Genomic DNA, 21360 nt, shown 5'->3' with positions numbered 1-21360 from the left:
ATTCCCAGTTGCTTCACCATCTCTGTAAGTTTGCATTGGAGACCTTTTGTGGAGGTGCCACCTGATTCTCCTTGGGCTGAGCCAAGTGTTTTTCTTAAGTGTATTGATCCCTCTGAGGAGATATCTGTGATCCGTGTATTCCATGTAGCTAATTCTGGTGGTTTTTCTATTGTGAAATTTTCTGGTTATGAGTTTTTGGTTTTGGTATATAGTGCCCTGGGTTTCAATCCCAGATATCTGCCTTAGACTAACTAATTTCTTAACCATTTATTACCCAAGACTATGGAGAGTAAGTGGAGCACTTGGGGCACTTGGGCTTCATACCTTATACTGGTAGAATTGCCTCTGATGGGAGTGTGTTTACAGGTGAATGGTTTGGAGATTGACACAAAATAGAGAACCACTAACCTTAATTAATTCAGCTCAGTTAATTACAATGTTTTCTGTTATATTATTTCAATGATCAATTCCCACTTATAAATGTATTCACTTTCTCATCCTTCACACTCTTTGAAGTTAAGATTTTAATTGTACTTTGGTTATCTGGGAGGACTTACTTAACCCAAATGACAGCAAAGGAAAATAAATTGTGAAAGTACTGGTGGAATTTTTATTTTAAAAATAATTGTTTGACTAAGCACAAACTTTTTAGCATGATCAGAAATCAGTATTAAAGTACCTAGTATTTTTGGTAACTCTTAGCTGGCTGAAAATACAGTCATGAATTTTAACAATCTGTGTAGTAGTCCATTTTCACACCATTGTAAAGAAATACCTGAGACTGGGTAATTTATAAAGGAAAGAGGTTTAATTGATTCACAGTTCCACATGGCTAGGAAGGCCTCACAAAACTTAAAATTATGGTAGAAGGCGAAGGGTAAGCAAGTACCATCTTCACAAGGTGACAGGAAAAGAGAAAGAGCAGGGGAAACCACCACTTGTGAAGCCATCAGATCTCATGAGAACTCACTCACTGTCATGAGAATAGCATGGAGGGCCACAATGATTCAATCACCTCCCACCAGCATGCTCCTTTGACACATGGGAGTTACAGGGATTATAATTCAAGGTGAGATCTGGGTAGGGACAAAAGCCAGACCATATCACAATCTAATTCATGTGATTAAAATATATCTAGTATCTGTTCTTTGACCCTCTTCACTCCCCTTTTCCCATCTGAAATCTTCAGTTTTTTTGTGATGTTGTAGCAGTGGTACAGTGAAGGCAAGCATGTAACAAGCCTGGCCCAAAAGAACCATTGTGTTTCAACAAGTTCACATTTGATAGTTTGATAGGGAGGGATCTTTTTCTGGCACAGGTTGTTTGGTTACTCACTGTGTCTTTTGTTTCTTTCAGTGATGAAGAACTTTCTCAGTATCTTTTACAACTGGTGCAAGTTTTAAAATATGAGCCTTTTCTTGATTGTGCCCTCTCTAGATTCCTATTAGAAAGAGCACTTGGTAATCGGAGGATAGGGCAGTTTCTATTTTGGCATCTTAGGTAAGTCTTTTATATTTTAATTTGAGCCCACCAGGTGCTTTAGTAACTATAAACCAGCGTAATATATTTAATAGAAAAATAGCTGCTTTAGTTATTTTCTGAACAATTTATAATAACATTTATATGGTTTTGGTGCCTTCTCCTGTTTCTTGATACCTGCACTCTTGATTTTCAGGATTTGACAAAGTGTCCAAGACCCTTATGTGTCCCTCCATGCCTGCTTGATTTCTTCTTTATTTCTTCCTTCCTTTCTTTTTTTTTTTTTTTTCCTGTTTTTACCTGCTTGCTTTTTAACTGAAATTAATAATGTATTGCTATTTTCCAGTAAAGTGTACTTATTGTCTTAATATATTTGGGCTGAATGCAGACCTATTTATTTCTTCTAGAAAGCTGTGGGTGGTACTGTCATTACTAGTGTTATTGAGTGAAGGTAAAGGTTTACTATAATGGCAGCAATTTTGTTCAGTTTCTTTATTAAGTAGGTAAGAAGTACATGAACCTTACTTCACCAAGTTCATATAAGAGTAAAATCAGGAATGAGAACTAAAGTTATTCCTTTGTTTTCTAAGGAAATTGTATTAATATATTTCTCATTTCTGACTCTGTACTCAGACATTTTTTTTCCCCTCCCAATCTGGACTTCATAGTACTGAAACTAATGCTTACCAGAAATTTAAAAAAAAAACTACCTTTTTTCTTTCTTTCTTTCTCTCTTTCTCCTTCCTTCCTTCCTTCTTTTCTTCTTTTCTCTTTGCTGAGCTTCTCAAAGGCAATAAGCTGTATAATGTGCTCTTAATTTTAGTTTTATTTCTGAATATGGTTTTCTTATTCATATTTTTTTCCACTCTTTTTTACTTCCTTGTGTTGTTCTAGAACCTTTTCTTATTTTTAACTTGTCTTTTCTCATTCATTCAGTCTTAGTTTTTAAACCCCTCAGGGAATAACAAAATAAGTATTCCTTCCTTTTTCAAATATGTATATCACTCTTTAAGTGAGAAAAAAATTAGAATAGATGCTAATCAGGGCATTAGTCAATTATTTAATACCAGTCAGACTTCATAGATACCTGTTTCAGCCTATTGTCTTTAAATTGGTAAGACTGCCTTACCCCTACAAAAAGCAAATCAGGTAAGATGTACACATTTTAGATTTCTTGGAATAAAGAATTAACTAATTATAGAATATCATAGCTTTTGAACTTTGAAGTTTAACAAATTGGAAAGTTGACCCATCTCACTAATAATTATGCACAAAATAGCCAGGTGTGGTGGCTCACGCCTATAATTCCAGCACTTTGGGAGGCCAAGGCAGGTGGATCACTTGAGGCCAGGAGTTTAGACCAGCCTGGCCACATGGCAAAACCCTGTCTCTACTAAAAATACAAAATTAGCCAGGCATGGTGGCGCATGCCTATAATCCCAGCTACTCGGGAAGCTGAGGCAGGAGAATCGCAAGTATGAAGGGGCTGGCCACCCCATCCACATTCCAGCCAGAAATGGGGAGAGCAGGGAAGGGGAGGGACCAGCATTTCCTTCTAAGTCCAGGACTCATTTTTTGTGCACATCACTTCATCTTGCATCCTGTTGGCTAGAACCTAGTCACCTAGTGACATCTAGCTACACGTTTTTATTTTTGGCAAGCTTGAACCTGGTGGGTGGAGGTTGCAGTGAGGCAAGATCACACCAGTGCACTCCAGCCTGGGCAACAGAGTGAGGCTGTCTCAAAAAAGGAAGCGACTAAGGAAATAATAATAATGCACACAATGACTGTGCCATCATAAGTTTATTTTTTGTAGAATAAAGAAGTCAGTATTTATTCGGTGATCTGAAGTGTTTGATAAACAAACTGTTTGGATATCATTAACTTTCTGCAGGTCAGAAGTGCACATTCCTGCTGTCTCAGTACAATTTGGTGTCATCCTTGAAGCATACTGCCGGGGAAGTGTGGGGCACATGAAAGTGCTTTCTAAGCAGGTATCAGCTATTTTGTTTATTCATTTTTTCTTTTTTTGACAGACAACATTTAAAGCATGAATATCAGCTTGTTTTAATCTTCATGTTCAATTTGATACATGGTGTTTGATCAGTTTTATCAAATGCCATTTTTCCTACCACATTTATTTCATAGAAGTCTCAGTAACAAACAACTTGATTAATACATTCTTTTATCAAAATTTAGGTCAAAAAGTGAAGTTTTGATGAACTTAGCAGAAAAATATTAACTGAATGCTACCTCAAAAATAATTACTCGGAATTCCTAATATATTCTATGTTAATCCCAAAGTGCTAAGAAATGCAAATGTGAACCACCATGCCCAGCCCCACCCCATCCCACCCTTTTTTTTTTTTTTGAAATGGAGTCTCGCTCTGTTGCCCAGGCTGGAGTGTAGTGGCACTATCTCAGCTCACCGCAACCTCCACCTCCCGGGTTCGAGCGATTCTCCTGCCTCAGCCTCCCGAATAGCTGGGACTACAGGCATGTGCCACCATGCCCAGCTAATTTTTTGTATCTTTAGTAGAGATGGGGTTTCACTATGTTGGCCAGGCTGGTCTCGAACTCTTGACCTCGTGATCCGCCTGCCTCGGCCTCCCAAAGTGCTGGGGTTACATGTGTGAGCCACTGTACCCGGCTGCCTCACCCTATTTTTATATCAGATTCCTGATATCCAGTTAAACTACTCTTTTCTAATTCCTTTGCATTTCCAGAAGAACTCTCATAGGCTTCCATTAGGTGTTTTTAATATTTAGGATTTTTCATGATGTTAAAAACTTTTTCTGATCCCTTCCTTTTGAAAAGCCCATTAATGATGGTAATAATAGCTAATGTTTATTCATCACTTATTATGGGTCATTTATTCTTCACAACAACATGGAATCAATATGATTAATCCTCTGAATTTTATAGAACCTTGAAATATATCTCACATCTCTGCCCATTTCCCTTGTGTTTATGGCTATCATCCTAGTCCAAGCTACTATTCTTTTTCCACTGGACTCTTCATTAACTTCCTAAATTGTGCCCCTTGTTTCCCTTCCTACATGTCCCCCCACATTCTGTACACAGAAGATAAAGTGACCTTTTAAAAATGTAGACTATGGCCACATGCAGTGGCTCACACCTGAAAACCCAGCACTTTGAAAGGCTAAGGTGGGAGGATCACTTGAGCCCAGAAGTTTGAGACTAACCTGCACAACATAGTGAGACCTATCTCTAGAAAAAATTAGAAGGTGGCTTGCAACTATAGTCCCAGCTACTTGAGAGGCTGAGGTGGGAGGATTGCTTGAGCCCAGGAATTTGAGGTTGCAGTGAGCTATGATTTGACTGTACCACTACACCCTAGCCTGGGCAACAGAGCAAGACCTTGTCTCAAAAAAAGAAAAAAAGTAAGTAGATTGTATTACATCATTTCCCTTTTAAAATCGTTTTTAAAATCCCTTCAATACTTTTTCATTGCACTATGAGTAAAATTCAAATTTTCTGCCAAAGCCTATTAGGCCGTATGTAGTCATAACTTGCTTAATGTCATCATATAACCAGTTTCCACACTGCATATTTCTTGAAGCCTCAGCTTGATGTTAGAGACAATAAAAGGATGATGTATGTATGAACAAATTATTCTTACTCCTGTTTTTCTTTTCTTTTTTTTTATTGATGAATTGTGAGAGGAAGACTTTACCCTGTACATAGCAGTTCTTGTTATTACTATAAACTTATAAAAGAACAAGGTGTTGAAACACTTCAAGTATTAGACTTATGGCCATGGGGTATTCAGGACACTGTTCCAGGAAGTGTGGATATCAACACTAATTGTTGATGGAGCATGAAAACTTTCAACTGTACAGACATGGAAGAAGTTTCAAATTTCAAATACTTGTAAAAAGTTCCTATTTGCTTAGCCCAGTTTTTATCTGGTTGCCTTGTCACCAGTGTTTGTACGGCTCCTGAAACTGTTGAGAAGTAGAGTGATCTGTGGTTTTAACAGATGGCTAACTTGGCAAGTTTCAGTCATCTCAATTTTATCATCAAGCTGCATAGGTCCTTCCTAGTTTCCTGTGAGCAAGGTCTCAGCCTCTGTGGAAACTGCATGCTTGAATTCATATCCCTACATAGTCTTAGTGGTTTCCTTGCATAGAAGCAGAGTTTAAAAATGAAAATATGTTATAAATTAAATCTCTTGTTCATGGAATTTCAAGCCACATTGTTTATATTTGTGATATACATATTTTGTATGCTTGTTACATACTGTATACTTTTTAATTCTATTTTTAACATTTGTTTTTTCCAGTTTTAATGATATACTCATAAAATAAGGTGCTCCTTCTTTATGCGTGGCTGAAGTTGTTATGAATTTTACATAATATGACATAAAAGACCCTCAGTTATTAAATAATAAAGTTGAATTTTATTTATTGTTACTATGTATTTATTTATTTTATTTTTTGTGATGGAGTCTCACTCTGTAACCCAGGCTGGAGTACAGTGGCATGATCTTGGCTCACTACAACCTCTGCCTTCCAGGTTCAATCAATTCTCTTGCCTCAGCCTCCCTAGTAGCTAGGATTACAGGTGTGTGCCACCACACTCGGCTAATTTTTGTATTTTTAGTAGAGAGGAGGTTTCGCCATATTGGCCAGGCTTGTCTTGAACTCCTGACCTCAAGTGATCCGACCACTTCAGCCTCCCAAAGTACTGGGATTACAGGCGTGAGCCACTGCACCTGACCCTTATTTATTTATTTTTTGAGACGTAGTCTCACTCTGTTGCCCAGGCTAGAGAGTGCAGTGGTGCGATTTTGGCTCACTGTAGCCTCCAGCTCCCGGGTTCCAGTGATTCTCCTGCCTCAGCCTCCTGAGTAGCTAGGATTACAGGTGCACACCACCATGTCTGGCTAATTTTTGTATTTTTACTAGATAGGGGGTCCATGTTGGCCAGGCTGGTCTTGAACTCCTGGCCTCAACTGATCCACTTGCCTCAGCTTCCCAAAGTGCTGGGATTACAGATGTGAGCCATTGCACCCAGCCTAAAGTTGAATTTTAAATGTAATGGTTTTGATTTAGTTGGCCATTGTTGATACACCTTGTACTACTTGCATAAGTTTTTTTTTTTTTTTTACTTGCATAAGTTTTGATGGCCATAGTTATTATAAAAACAAGTAATTTAGATTTGAATAACCAATAGTATGTCTGTATTCACACTTACTTTATTATAAAATAATTATTTCTAGCTATTCTGTTAATGGAGATAGAATATATTGAAATATCATACAAGAGTGATGACAAGAAGTAGATATTAAGGTTGAATAGCAAGAACCTTAGAGTTACTTCTACATAGGTTTTTCTCTTATACTATGAAGTTGGCCAAATGGACTGGTTTAGGTTAGTGATGTCTCAAATTCTACTATACAATGAATTACAGAATATTGAATAGTTTGTTTCATATTTTTCTTTTCTTTTTTTTTTTTTTTTGAGACAGTTTCTCACTTTCTTACCCAGGCTGGAGTGCTGCAATGGTTTAATCTTGGCTCACTGCAACCTCTGCCTCTAAGATTAAAGCGATTCTTATGCCTCAGCCTCCCAAGTAGCTGGGATTACAAGCAAGTGCCACCATGCCTGGCAAATTTTTGTATTTTTTTTTTTGTAGAGATGGGGTTTCACCATGTTGCCCAGGCTAGTCTCAAACTCCTGACCTCAAGTGATCCACCTGCCTCAGCCTCCCAAAGTGCTGGGCCACATTTATCTTCTTAAGTACCCATAGTGTGCACCTGGCCCACATTTATCTTAAGTACCCATAATCTAAGTCTGCTTTTCTCGAATTTGTAAGATTTTGTTGAAGAAAAGGTTTAAAGAAAGTTTGAAAATGATGCTATAACAACTGTTAAATTGTTTATTGTATGTAAAATGCTTTTCGTAAGTCAGACACTATTTTTACTTCAGCTGGTTATGTGTGTATGTTTATGAGTCTGTGTTGGGAGCAGGTGTTATTGATTGATGTGATCACATGATATTATATTACTTTTAGTCAAATGAATTTTTGGTGTGGGGAACTTATTTTTTCAGGTTGAAGCACTCAATAAGTTAAAAACTTTAAATAGTTTAATCAAACTGAATGCAGTGAAGTTAAACAGAGCCAAAGGGAAGGAGGCCATGCATACCTGTTTAAAACAGAGTGCTTACCGGGAAGCCCTCTCTGACCTGCAGTCACCCCTGAACCCATGTGTTATCCTCTCGGAACTCTAGTAAGTGACTGTACTTTGCCCAGTGAATCTCCTATGAATAACAAGCAGAAAGTCACTGCCTTAGGGGAGTAGTAGGGTCAGCTGTCAGCCTCAAGAAGTAGAATATAATTAAGGAAGGAAAATCTTAAAAGTTCTCCAAGGCTATGCTTATATTCAATAGGATGTATGCTTATCAGCTAAACTTACCTGTGGATTTAGTGAAACTTATTACAAATGAATTTATATTTCAATTATATGTAATTAAATTTATTTTCTATATTACTGATTTGTAAGAGTTGACAATCCTAATAAGCAAGATGTTGCAAACTATAGTAAATTATTTACTGATTGATTTTCCTATTTTAGAATGAGATCTTGTCTTGAGTGAACTTATTTCTCACTTTCTCATTCCCTACAAAAGTAATAATGGAAAATAATAATCTGTATTCAGTTTACTATCAGTATTCAAATGAATCCCTTGTTAAGAAATTAAGAATGGTCTCAAAATAGTTCTGATTTTAATCCAATGATCTGTTCTAATTTTTTATTCACTAAATGTAATAATGTAAAGTTAAGCAAATAAAAGGAAACGAGAGGAGGAATGTTAAGTGGAGAAGGTGAGAGGCGAATCTTGGGTTTTGAGTCCAGCCTATTTTGCATTAGTATATGCCACCCAAGGCTGTCCTCATTGTTGCTTTTCTACCAAGTGGGACTCTTCTAAGTCTGACTGTTCTGCAGACCTGAAAGGAATAGGTGAGGAGTTTTCCCAAGCCTAGTATATCTTGGTAAAATTATAGTCTTCTGTATCATTACACTGAAGTTGACTCATTTTCCCCACTTGATTTCAGTGTTGAAAAGTGCAAATACATGGATTCCAAAATGAAGCCTTTGTGGCTGGTATACAATAACAAGGTATTTGGTGAGGATTCAGTTGGAGTGATTTTTAAAAATGGTGATGGTAAGTCCTGAGATTTTTAACATCATCAAATTTCTTAGAATTTTTCATTTGTTGCCATTTTGCTTTGTCTGAAAGGTGATGTGTAGTGTAAGTGTGTAACAGTTTGCAGCCAGGAAGATAGCTATTAATGGTCATAGAGTCAAATTCAACGTGTCCTAAATGCCTTTTTTTCCCTCTTATAAAATGATTTATACCATTCACTTAAATACACTGTCCTAATGAACCTTCTTTTGTTTTCTCCTACAAAATACAAAGTGCACCTACTCCTTTGATTAAAAAGCTTTTGAAATACAAGATATTATTTTTCTTTTTTTTTTTTTTTTTTTTGAGACAGGGTCTCACTGTCACCCAGGCTGGAGTGCAATGGCACGATCTTGGCTCACTGCAACCTCCACCTCCCAGGCCCAAGTGATCATCCCACCTCAGCCCCCCAAGTAGCTGGGACTACAGGCACATGCCACACCTGGCTCACTTTTTGTATTTTTTGTAAAGATGGGATTTCACCATGTTGACCAGGCTGGTGTCGAAGTCCTGAGCTCAAGTGATTCACCCACCCCAGCCTCTCAAAGTGCTGGGTTTACAGGCATGAGCCACCATGCCCAGGCAAGGATATTTTCAGTAATATATTCATACATCCTGTTTCAGTGATAGCAATATTGATTTTGCTGCCATTGTTTTGTATTTTGATGAAAGTACCTGACAGACTCAAAATTTGTAAAGGAAATGCCTCTGAAGTAATCACACCAGCCAATAGTGGTGACTTGTTAGTTATGTGACTACAAACAAGTCACAGAAAACTAATTGAGCTTCAGGTTTTTCATATCCATGAGAATTATAGCATCTATATGTCAGGGTTATTGAAAGGAATTGAGATAACATAAGTAAATGTGCTTATCGGAATGTGCTTACAACTTACAAAGAACTCATAGGGTTTTGCTTAACATTTAATGTCACTTGACCATACAAATATCATTATGTGGATGTCACTAGTTTTATGTGCTCTATTCCCCGAAAATACCCTCAGACATGATAATAGATCCAACCATTACAGTTTTGTATGCAAAATGTGATGCAGTTACTTATGTGATCTTAAGAACTCTCTGTGTGGTTGTAAAAGCAAGCAAGAAGGAAAAAATTAGCCATGTAATTAATGTAATACACATACAGTGTAATACAAACAGTATTACAGCATACAGTTAGTACAGTAACTTACACATGGTAAACAATTTTTAAAAATCTTTTAATTTAATGTCTAAAATAATGTCACAGGGACATGCTATCCAAAGAGTGTAATATTTGTTATAAAATTAGTGAAAATATTAGCACAGCATTTGTTAATGTTTTTAGTTAATTCTGAGTTAGTCTTGAATTAATTAGTTACAGGGCATAAAAGGGAAAGCACTTGTAATGAAGCAGTTTTGTTTCCCTTAGATTTACGACAGGATATGTTGACACTCCAGATGTTGCGCTTGATGGATTTACTCTGGAAAGAAGCTGGTTTGGATCTTCGGTGAGATCTAGTCTTTTTTTTTTTTTTTTTTTGGTCTAATGTTGTTGTCTTCCCACAGCAAAATATCTAGAATTTCTTGTTAATTCATTCCCTCTTGTTCTTATTTTTAGTTGTTGTTCATAATAATATTTATATAGCACTTTACAATGTACTTTCAAATATGTTGTCTTGCCTAAACTTCTTCAGTTTAAAACTACACATGTGACTGAAATTCCAGAAAGAAGAAATAGGTTTGAATTTTAATAAGGCTTGGACAGACAGCAAGAATTACATTCCAGCCTATGGTTTTGAAAGATGTACTGTGGGTCATGGCAATGACAAAGCCAGAGAAAGTCCTGTGCCTGTTTATACTTAGTCCGGGGACATTCATTTCTCTACCTACCAAGGGAAAAGAGAGGAAAATGTTTAGGTGCATTCTCAGGTTTTTAGCTTGCCACCGTCAATAGGGGTAGATAGTGAGCAGAAGAAGTTTGTGGTGTGGTGACAGAAAAAAGGAAACATAAAAGCAAGCCTCAGACTGGGAATTGTATTCACAATGAGCAGAACAGGGGGTAAATATTTAAAGAGCCCATAGAAATGAACATAAGGAAAAGATGTGAAAAGGCATTTTATAAAAGGTATAAAAATAAAGTATTAGGCATGGTGGTACACACCTGTAATCCCAGCACTTGGGGAGACCAAGGCGGGCAGATCACTTGAGGTCAGGAGTTTGAGACAAGCCTGGCCAACATGGTGAAACCCTGTCTCTACAAAAATAATAATAATAATAAGCCACTATAGGCATGTGCCTATAGTCCCAGCTACTTGGGAGCTGAGGAGGGAGGATTTCTTGAGCCCAAGTGGTCAAGGCTGCAGTGATCCAAGATCACGCCACTGCACGCCAGCTTGGGTGACAAAGTGAGAACTTATCTCAAAAAAGGAAAAAAAAAGAACTCTTAACTTTTAAAATGGAATTATTTATGTACTTTCATAATATATCAAACTGTATATAAATTCTAAATATTTCATAATTTCTATTTTTATCTTATTGACTCCTGAACTATTTAAAATTACAGCTGGATACAGTGGCTCTTTATTTTGGAAGGCCAAGGTGGGAGGATCGCTTGAACCCGGGAGTTCAAGACTGCCCTGGGCAACAGAGCAAGACCCTATCTCAGTAAATAAATAGATAAATAAATAAAGTTTAATTTCCAAAGGCATACTTTTTTGTTTACCTAAGATTTCTAATTTTATTGTGTTGTTATTGTATCAAGTATATGTTCAGATCTATATTCTCATTAAAGTTCAGTTTGGGTTTGTCACTTCATAGATATGTTACAACCTCCTATTATAATTGACATTTGTCGTTGCCTGCCTGCAATCTTGCCAGTTTTTATCTTGATCTTATATTGGTTTTTTCTTTTTTTGTTTGTTTGTTTTTTGAGTCAGAGTCTTACTCTGTCACCCAGGCTGGAGTGCAGTGACACGATCTCAGCTCACTGCAACCTCCTGGGTTCAAGCAATTCTCGTACCTCAGCCTCCCTAGTAGCTGGGATTACAGGCACGGGTCACCAGGCTTGGTTTATTTTTGTATTTTTAGTAGAGATGAGGTTTCACCATGTTGGCCAGGCTGGTCTCAAACTACTGGCCTCAAACATTGATCTTGTATTTGTAAATCTGTGCAAGGTTGGATTTCTTTTAGCCTCTGTGCCCTCCTTTATCATTAAGAAATATGCCTCTTAATCCCTAGTAATTTTGTTTTAGTCTGTTTTGTCCAAAATTGACATTTGTATACCAGCTTTATTTTGGTTAGTATTTACCCTTTTTATCTTTTATTTTTAAGTTTTATTTCATTTTATATTTATCTCCTGTAAATAGCATATAGTTGAACTTTTTTGTGAGGATGGATTTACTCCAATATGAAAGTATTTTATTAGGAAATTTTAATTGTTTATTGTGATTACTATATACTTATTTATTTCTACTATCTTATTGTATGTTTTATATTTACAACCTTATTTTTGTCCTTTTTCTCATTTCCTTTTGTTGGATTGATAGGGGTTTAAAATTTTCATTTTCTCTTTCTAGAAAATACTTTTAAAATTCTTACTTATTAAAAAAAATTTTTGTTAGAGATGGAGTCTCACTCTCACCCAGGCTTGAGTGCACTGGCATAATCATAGCTCACTGTAGCCACAGACTCCTTGGTAACACAATCATAGCTCACTGCAGTCACAAACTCCTGGGTACCAGCAGTCCTCTCACCTCAGCCTCCTGAGTAACTAGGACTACAGGCACATGCCACCATGCCTGGTTCATTTAAAAATTTTTTTGAGAGTCAGTCTCTCACTATGTTGCTCTGTCTGGTCTCAAACTCCTGGCCTCAAGCGTTCCTCCCACCTCGGTCTCCCAAGTTTACAGGGATTACAGACATGTGCCACCACACCCAGCTCTTATATAGAATCTTTATATGCCATATTATTTATTTTAGGGAATATTCTTAAGTTTTTAGACTGCATATTTGATTTAACAAATTCTTTTTTTTTTTTGAAACGGAGTCTTGCTCTGTCACCCAGGCTGGAGTGCCGTGGCTGGATCTCAGCTCACTGCATGCTCCGCCTCCCGGGTTTACGCCATTCTCCTGCCTCAGCCTCCCGAGTAGCTGGGACTACAGGCGCCCACCACCTCGCCCGGCTAGTTTTTTATATTTTTTAGTAAAAACGGGGTTTCACCGTGTTAGCCAGGATGGTCTCGATCTCCTGACCTCGTGATCCGCCCGTCTTGGCCTCCCAAAGTGCTGGGATTACAGGCTTGAGCCACCGTGCCCGGCCTTTTTTCTTTTTTCTTTTGAGACAGGAGTTTTCCTTTTGTTGCCTAGGCCAGAGTACAGTGGCACAATCTCGGCTCACTGCAACCTCCACCTCCCGGGTTCAAGCGATTCTCCTGCCTCAGCCTCCCAAGTAGCTGGGATTATAGGCATGTGCCACCATGCCTGGCTAATTTTGCATTTTTAATAGAGATGGGGTTTCTCCATGTTGGTCAGGCTGGTCTCAAACTCCCGACCTCAGGTGATCTGCCCGCTTCGGCCTCCCAAAGTGTTGGGATTACAGGCGTGAGCCACCGCGCCCATCCTGATTTAACAAATTCCAAAGTTAATCCATAACTTAGCCGTCTTCTTGATCATTATAGGTACTTAAGGATAAATTCTACCACTTATATTTTAACTAATATTTAACAACTCCTTATATTAGTTATTTGTTATGGTGAATTTTTACTAGAATTTCTTATATACAATTTTAAAGATTTCTTTATTCACCATTGCTTTTTGTAACATACTCCCTCACTCCAGGTTTTGTCTAAAAACGAATTTATATTACCCTCAATCTTGAGTAAGGCTGGGCACGGTGGCTCACACCTGTAATCCCAGCACTTTGAGAGGCCAAGGTGGGTGAATCACCTGAGATCAGGAGTTCAAGACCAGACTGACCAACATGGTGAAACCCCATCTCTACTAAAAACACAAAATTAGCAAGGCATGTTGGCACATCCCTGTAGCCCCAACTACTTGGGAGGCTGAGGCAGGAGAATCTCTTGAACTCAGGAAGAGGGGGTCGCAGTGAGTAGAGATGGCGCCATTACACTCCAGCCTGGGCAACAAGAGCAAAACTCCATCTGAAAAAAAAAAAATCTTTGTAATAGTTTAGCTGGGTATGGAGTTTTTGTTTATTATTATTGGGATACAGTATAATCGTCATATCACAATTCACTGGTTTAGAGTGTACATTTCAGTGGTTATATGCATTTTCTGAGTTGTGCAACCATCACCACAGTTAATTTTACAACATTTTTATCAACCCTCCAAAAACCCTGCACTCCTTAGCTGTTACCCCCATCCCCCTCCCTGAAACCGCTCCAACTCTAGGCAACCACTAATTAATTTTCTATAGATGTACCTTTTTTGGACATTTCATATAAATAGAAACACAATATGTAGGCCTTTGTCACTGGGCTTCTTTATCTAAGCATAATGGCTTCAAAGTGTATTCAAGTTTTAACAGTGACCAGTATTTCATTTCTTTGAATCATTGTCAAGCAATGTTCTTTTGCAAGGATGTACCACATATTCATACATCAGTTAATGAATATTTTGGTTGGTTTCACTATTTTGCTATTATGATAACTGCTATAAAACAATACATAGATAAATGTACACAATTAATGCTATAAACATTTGTGTACAACTTTTGAGTAAATCTCTGTTTTAAATTCTTTTGGTAAATACCTAGGATTAAAATTACTGGGACTGATGTTAACTTTATGTTCAACTTTTTGAGAAACTATCAAACTGTTTCCCACACACTTGAATCATTTTACATTCCAACCAGCAATGTACAAAGGTTCCAGTTTCTCTTCATTCTCACCAACACTTGTTATTGTTCATCTTTTTTTTATTATTGCCACCCTAGTGGGTTTGAGGTGTTATCTGATTGTGGATTTAATTTGCCTTTTCCCAATGACTAATGTTGTTGAGCAGCTTTTATGTGCTTGCTGGTTATTTGTATACTTTCTTTGGTGAAATGTCTATTTAGATCCTCTGCTCATTTGTAAATTGGGTTATTTGTCTTTTTATTGTTAAGGTATAAGAATTCTTTATATATTTTGTATACTGGACCCTTCTTAGATAAAATATTTGCAAATATGTTTTTCTGGTTGTTTGTTCACTTTAATTTTTAAATAGTGTGTGTGGTAGGAATCTAACTTTATTCTTTTCCATTTAGATATATAGTTGTCTCAGCACCATTTGTTGAAAAGATTATTCTTTCTTCATTGAATTATCTTGGCATCTGTGTCAAAAATCAATTGATTATACATGTGAAGGTTTTTTCCTGAACTCTAAGTTCCGTTCTATATGTCTGTCCCTATGTGTAGTTTTGATTACTGTGACTTAATAATAAGTTTTGAAATCAGGAAGAATGAATCCTCCAACCTTTGTTCTTTCTCTCTTTTCATTTATCTGGGATTGTGTTAATTTTTCCTTTGTTTCTGAATAAGAATTTTGCTACTTGATAAGTTTTCCTTCAGCATGTCTAATACATCATCCCACTGTCTTCTGGCTTCCCTGGTTTCTAGTGAGAAATCAGCTGTTAATCTCATTTAAGATTCTTGTAAGTGATGAGTCATATCTCTCTTGTACCTCTCAAGATTCTCTTTATTTTTGGCTCTTGACAGTTTCATTATAATATGCCTACTTCTATTAGAGTTTATTCTACTTTGAATTAATTGAGCATCCTGGACATATATATTATTGTTTCTCATTGAATTTGGGGAGTTTCTGGCCATAATTTTTTCATATATTTTTTCTGCCTCTCTCTTACCTCCTTCTGAAACTGCCATTATGCATTTATTGCTATGCTTGATGGTGTTCTACAGGTCTCTAAGGCTCTGTTCTTTTTTCTTCATTATTTTTTCTTTTGTTTCTCTGATTAGATAATTGACCTATCCTCAAGTTTGCCAATTTTTTATTATGCTGGAATCTGCTGTTGTGCCTTCCTGGTGAATTTTTAAATTTCAGTTATTGCCCTTTTCAACTCTGGAATTTCTGTTTGATTCATTCAAGTAATTTCTATCTATTGATAGTCTTCCTTTGCTGATACATCATTCTCAGTTTTTTCTGTTTTGTTTGTTTTGAGATAGAGTCTCGCTCTGTCGCCCAGGCTGGCGCATAGTGGCGCGCGGTCTCGGCTCACTGCAGCCTCCACCTCCCAGGTTCAAGCGATTCTCCAACTCAGCCTCCCGAGTAGCTGGGACAGTGACAAGCGGCCACTACAACTTCTGGCTAATTTTTGTACTTTTATTAGAGACAGGGTTTTATCATCTTGGCCAGGCTGGTCTCGAACTCCTGACCTCAAGTGATCCACCTGCCTTGGCCTCCCAAAGTGCTGGGATTACAGGTGTGAGCCACCGCACCCAACCTTATAATTCTTTAGACATGGTTTCCTTTAGTTCTTTGAACATGTTTAAAATAGGGGTTTTTTAATCTTGGTGTAATAAGTTCAAAATTTGAGTTTCCTGAAGGTCAGTTTCATTGAATGCATTTTTCCTGTGTATGTGCCATGCTTTCTTGTTTCTTTGTATGTCTCATACTTTTTGCCAAAAACTGTTCACTTTAAATAATTTTACAACTCTGAAAATCAGATTCCTTCTCCCTTCAGGATTTGTTGTTGTGGCTGTTTATTTTAGTGACTTTTTTGAACTAATTACGTAAAGTTTGTATTTTCTGTCATGTGTGGTCACTGATGTCTTTGCTTAGTTTATTGGTCAGCTAATGGTTGACCTGATTTTCTTAAAAGCCTGGAATCCACCCCTCGTCCAGTCTGCTGAGGCACTTTATGCGCATGTTGGGTCATGCCTTCAATAGTCAGCCTGGTAGTTCAGAACTGTGCCTTAGCCCTAACTTTCTGCTTTCACAAAGCCCCCAAGTTAGCCATAGTTGAGAGCCAGGGCCTTGTAAGCTCTTTCCTCTGCATGTACACAGACCTGGGAATCCACAATAGTATCCATGCACATGGCCTTCTAGATTCCTACCAGTAATTTTGGAGCTTTTCAATGCACCATATGGACATCTAATCACCTATCTTTTCCTTTTAAGCTTTCAGTTAGCTTGTTGGTTCCCCCAGCTGTTATTTACCCCCAAGACAGCTTCAATGTTAAACAGATGCCTCTGAGTGTTTTTGAGAAACTCCCCGGGAAAAAGGCAGTTCATGCTAGGTGAGGGCTGAGTCAGGTCAAATAAACATAGTATTGTAAGTGGGATCTTCCTGGAAACTACCAGAGAGGCCAAAGAATGACAGTTCTGTGGGAATTGGGCTTTGAAGGAGCTCCAACTTCATTTTTCTTTCCCCTAGTGGCTGTCAGACTTGCATTCACCATGATTGTGGGCTGTTTGTTGTCAAGGCTACCACATAACTGGGAAGGGGGTTGGGACTAGGCCATGGTAAAACAAAAGAGATTCAAGGGTGTGTGTGTGTGTGTGTGTGTGTGTGTGTGTGTGTGTGTGTTTTAAATAAACACTCATTGAATTGCTGCAAGCCTTTGTTATATTTTCAGAACTCTAAAATAGTTGATTCCGACAATTTTTGTCCGTATTCTTGTTGCTTTTATGGAAAAGTAGATATTCAGAGTTTGATATCATTTGGCTATAGAAGTTTGAAATCCAAATTGACTGTTTTCCTCAGAAGCCTTGAGGATATTATTCATTTATCTTCTCGTCTCTGTATTTAGAAGTCTGTTCTCAGTCTAGTTATTGGTTCTTTGTAAGTAATGTCTTTTTTACACCTTAGTGCATCAAAGTTTCTCTTTGCCTTTAGTGTCTGCAGGCACAATACACAATTGTGCGTGTGTATTTCTTTTCTTTCTTTCTTCACCATTTTCATTGTGCCTTTTCAAAGAAGTCACATCTTTTAGTTTCTAAAAACTTTGAACATTTCCTTCAGTATTGCAGTTCTCCTACTCTCGTCTTTTTCTGCAGCTCTAGTAGATTTATGTTAAACTTTCCTATTCTCTCCTTTATGTCTCTTAACTTTCCATATTTTCTATCTTTTCATATCTTATTATAACAGTTTTACTTAAGTCTCTGTGTGCTCTGGCATTGAGACCAGGCTGAGTCTTTTCATATCTTTATGTGACTTTCTTAGTAATTTCCTATTCTTTTCCAGTTAATTATCTCTGCAACAGTGTTTACTCTCCTGTATTATATTTTTTTTCTGCTTAGACTGTCTATTCTTTTTCATCTCTTTCATTTTAAAGTCTCTCTCTCTTTTTTTTTTGGACGGAGTCTCGCTCTGTCGCCCAGGCTGGAGTGCAGTGGCACAATCCTGGCTCACTGGAAACTTAGCCTCCTGGGTTCACGCCATTCTCCTGCCTCAGCCTCCCGAGTAGCTGGGACTACGGGCGCCCACCTCTGCGCCCGGCTAATTTTTTGTATTTTTAGTAGAGACGGGGTTTCACCGTGGTCTCAATCTCCTGGTCTCGATCTCCTGACCTCGTGATCCACCTGCCTTGGCCTCCCAAAGTGCTGGGATTACAGGCATGAGCCACCATGCCCAGCCTTTTTTTTTTTTTTTTTTAAACGGAGTTTCGCTCTCTCGCCCAGGCTGGAGTTCAGTGGCACGATCTTGGCCAACTACAATCTCCACCTCCTGGGTTCAAGCGATTCTCCTGCCTTAGCCTCCCCATTAGCTGGGATTACAGGAACCCGCCACCATGCCCGGCTAATTTTTGTATTTTTAGTAGAGGCAGGGTTTCGCCATGTTGGCCAGGCTGGTCTCGAACCGTTGAACTCAGGTGATCAACCTGGCTCCATCTCCCAGGTCAACGTGCTGGGATTACAGGTGTGAGCCACCACGCCCAGCCTAAAGTCTCTTTCATACTGTTCTTTTTTAGTTCTTGGGATATTACTTTTTCATTTATCTGCATAACTTTATTCATTTCCTGATGTCGTTAATAATACTCAGTTTTGAATTCATTATTGATGGATATTATGTTTTCTGTAAAGGTCCTTTGCTTCCTGGGTTATGAATATATCTGTAAAAATGAGTTTGTATTTTGTTTGTGCTGTTGCCAAAGGCTGGTACACACGATCAACCAGTTTTTATGTTAACTCCCTACCTTCAGACCATCACACCTCACAGTTTATATTTAGATCTCACAAGAGAGTGTGAGAAGGCTTGAATTTTTGCACTTACACGAAACTGTTTTTTTCTTGCCCACCCAGTTTCTGGGGGTAGATGGGAAACTTTATACCACATCATCTGATCAGTGAACAGATATTTCAAGTTCCAGTCCTCCCAAACCTCAGCTTTGTGTAGTGTGGGATATAATGAGGTTTCTCTTCAAATAATCTGATCAATCTTTTATTCTTTAATTCATATTACCCCCTGCTTTTTTTCTCCTTTTTCTCCCTTTTTTTTCCTTTTTGCCTTTGTTAGATGCGCAGACATGCCACAGTACCAAGCGTTATCAGTACCAGCTCACATTCCTTTCCTTATTTAGAAAGAGGACTAACTTTCTAGCTCATTACAGATACCCCTTCCCCTTCCTCTCCACTGTTTTTTTACGTGCCCACCCTATCTAAAAATAATCAAATGTTTAGCCAACCGGGATTAGTTTAGGTTGTACAACCTGACCCCAGCCAATGGGGAAAGAGTACAGGGGCAGGATTTGCGTCAGGAATAAAGGCTCTAGTGCCCCTTTGTTCAGGTGTGCTCTCATGGCAACTGGCGAAGGAGGCACCCCTCTGCGCAGAAGTAAATTTGCTTTCATAAGAATCCTTTGGGTTCCCCAGCACTTTGGGAGGCCAAGGCGGGCGGATCACGAGGTCAGGAGATCGAGACCATCCTGGCGAACACAGTGAAACCCTGTCTCTACTAAAAATACAAAAAATTTAGCCAGGCGTGGTGGCGGGCGCCTGTAGTCCCAGCTTCTCGGGAGGCTGAGGCAGGAGAATGGCGTGAACCCGGGAGGCGGCAGAGCTTGCAGTGAGCGGAGATCGCACCACTGCACTCCAGCCTGGGCGACAGAGCGAGGCTCCGTCTCAAAAAAAAAAAAAAAAAAAAAAATCCTTTGTTCAAGTGTTCAGTTTCCTTAGGATTTTGAGCCTTAGTCCTAACATTAGTTCGATGTCGGGTCCAGATCCTACCTCATGGGCCTAAGTCCATGACTGTTTTTGGTGGGCATTGAAATGTCAGCCAAGTCTAACTTCCTGAGCCACTGCTGTGAGTAATCTCTATTTTTGGAACCTAGAGGTCTTTTTTTCTTTCTTTTTTAACCACACCCATTTATAAAACCTTTGGACTTTATCATTTTTTTAATGTGATTTAGTATCTACAGCTACTTAGTCTACAAGGTTGCTAGAAACGGTTAGACTTGTGATCGACTTTGTTCCTGCAAGATTATAATATCTCCTGATTAATTTCTTAAGTTTCAGTTATAGTCTGTTCATTATGAAATATATATGTATATATATTTTAAGAACTTGCAACCCTTTATTATTAACTGAACCAGGCATTGTATTAAGTTCTTCTCGTAATATCATATAGGCTTACAACTCTATAGGGCTATGTTACCTCTTTTTAACACATTAAAAATTAAAGTGCTAGAGATTTTAAGCAAAGGTTACAGAAATATTAAATGGCAGAGCTAAATTCAAATCCAGGACTGTCAGACTCTAAATTATTATTATTATTATCTGTTTATTATTTTACCCATCTGGCTAAGTGAGAAAACAATTGTGGTAAGACATATCTAGTACTGTTCTTGGTTTATCAAAGTATAATGGTGCCTAAAATACCTAAATTTCCTTTTTTTTTTTTTTAAATAAATAATCTTTTATTTTTAGGTTTTTCAAGTTACACTTTCCAGTAGTGTAAAGGTAGAAAGAGCAATTTGATTTGAGTGTTGTTCCTTTAATGGGATTGTAGATGTGATTAGAATAAAGAAAAGATATCATAATTCATCTAAAAAGGACACCGTGGCTACCACAGGTGACAGATTTTTTCTTTTAAATTAGGAGGAATTTCTAATGCAGCTGTGTAAAAATAGAATTGGTAGCTTTGAATAGGTAGCAAGTTTTTCAACCACTCATAAGGTATACTGCATAGGTGAGGGGAATAAGTCACTAGAATAAACTGTCTGCTTGAGGACCATAAACCCAGTTGGACCTGGGCTACCTGTTTTTGTAAATGAAGTTTTACTGGCACACAGCCATTTAGTTACATATTATGTATGGCTGCTTTTGTGCTGCAACTGCAGAGTTGAGTGTTTAGTCTGTAGTGCCTAAAATATTTATTATCTGGCTCATTCCGGGAAGAGTTTACCAACTCCTCCTATATAAAGTAAACCCCCAGGAATATATTTTTACTTGACTGATCCCACAAAAAAGGAGGGAAACTTCAGCTGAAGTTTAGTAATTCATTTGTTCTTTCCAAGGTTAGCACAGAAGCTACACAGTGGTCTTCTTTGCTAATAGTAGATTCAGACCATATCATGAGCCTCATTTAGTTATGAAAAGCTAAGCTAAAGACTATTTCCTGGCATTCTTAGTTCCATCAGCCTAATTGAAAACCCCAACCAAGTTATTCTTAGTTTTGATTTTATTTGTCTAAATGTAAAGCACATTTAGCATCAAATGAAGTTCATTGT

General features: G+C 37.9%; 1 protein-coding gene across 6 annotated transcripts in view; it reads left to right on the top strand.

The window, feature by feature from the left end:
* The window catches only part of PIK3CB (phosphatidylinositol-4,5-bisphosphate 3-kinase catalytic subunit beta), a 190269-nt gene that overhangs the window by 153690 nt on the left and 15219 nt on the right, over nt 1–21360 (top strand). For all 6 annotated transcript variants that reach the window (XM_030934615.1, XM_030934620.1, XM_010366748.2 and 3 more), the window contains 5 exons: nt 1357–1500; nt 3374–3473; nt 7557–7735; nt 8563–8672; nt 10104–10182. In XM_030934615.1, coding sequence (XP_030790475.1) covers nt 1357–1500; nt 3374–3473; nt 7557–7735; nt 8563–8672; nt 10104–10182 — 612 coding nt within the window. The remainder of the gene's footprint in view (nt 1–1356; nt 1501–3373; nt 3474–7556; nt 7736–8562; nt 8673–10103; nt 10183–21360) is intronic.

The sequence above is a fragment of the Rhinopithecus roxellana genome, chromosome 1, assembly GCF_007565055.1.
Source record: "Rhinopithecus roxellana isolate Shanxi Qingling chromosome 1, ASM756505v1, whole genome shotgun sequence".
NCBI classification, from domain to species: domain Eukaryota; kingdom Metazoa; phylum Chordata; class Mammalia; order Primates; family Cercopithecidae; genus Rhinopithecus; species Rhinopithecus roxellana.
This window is presented reverse-complemented; position numbering and strand designations above follow the sequence as displayed.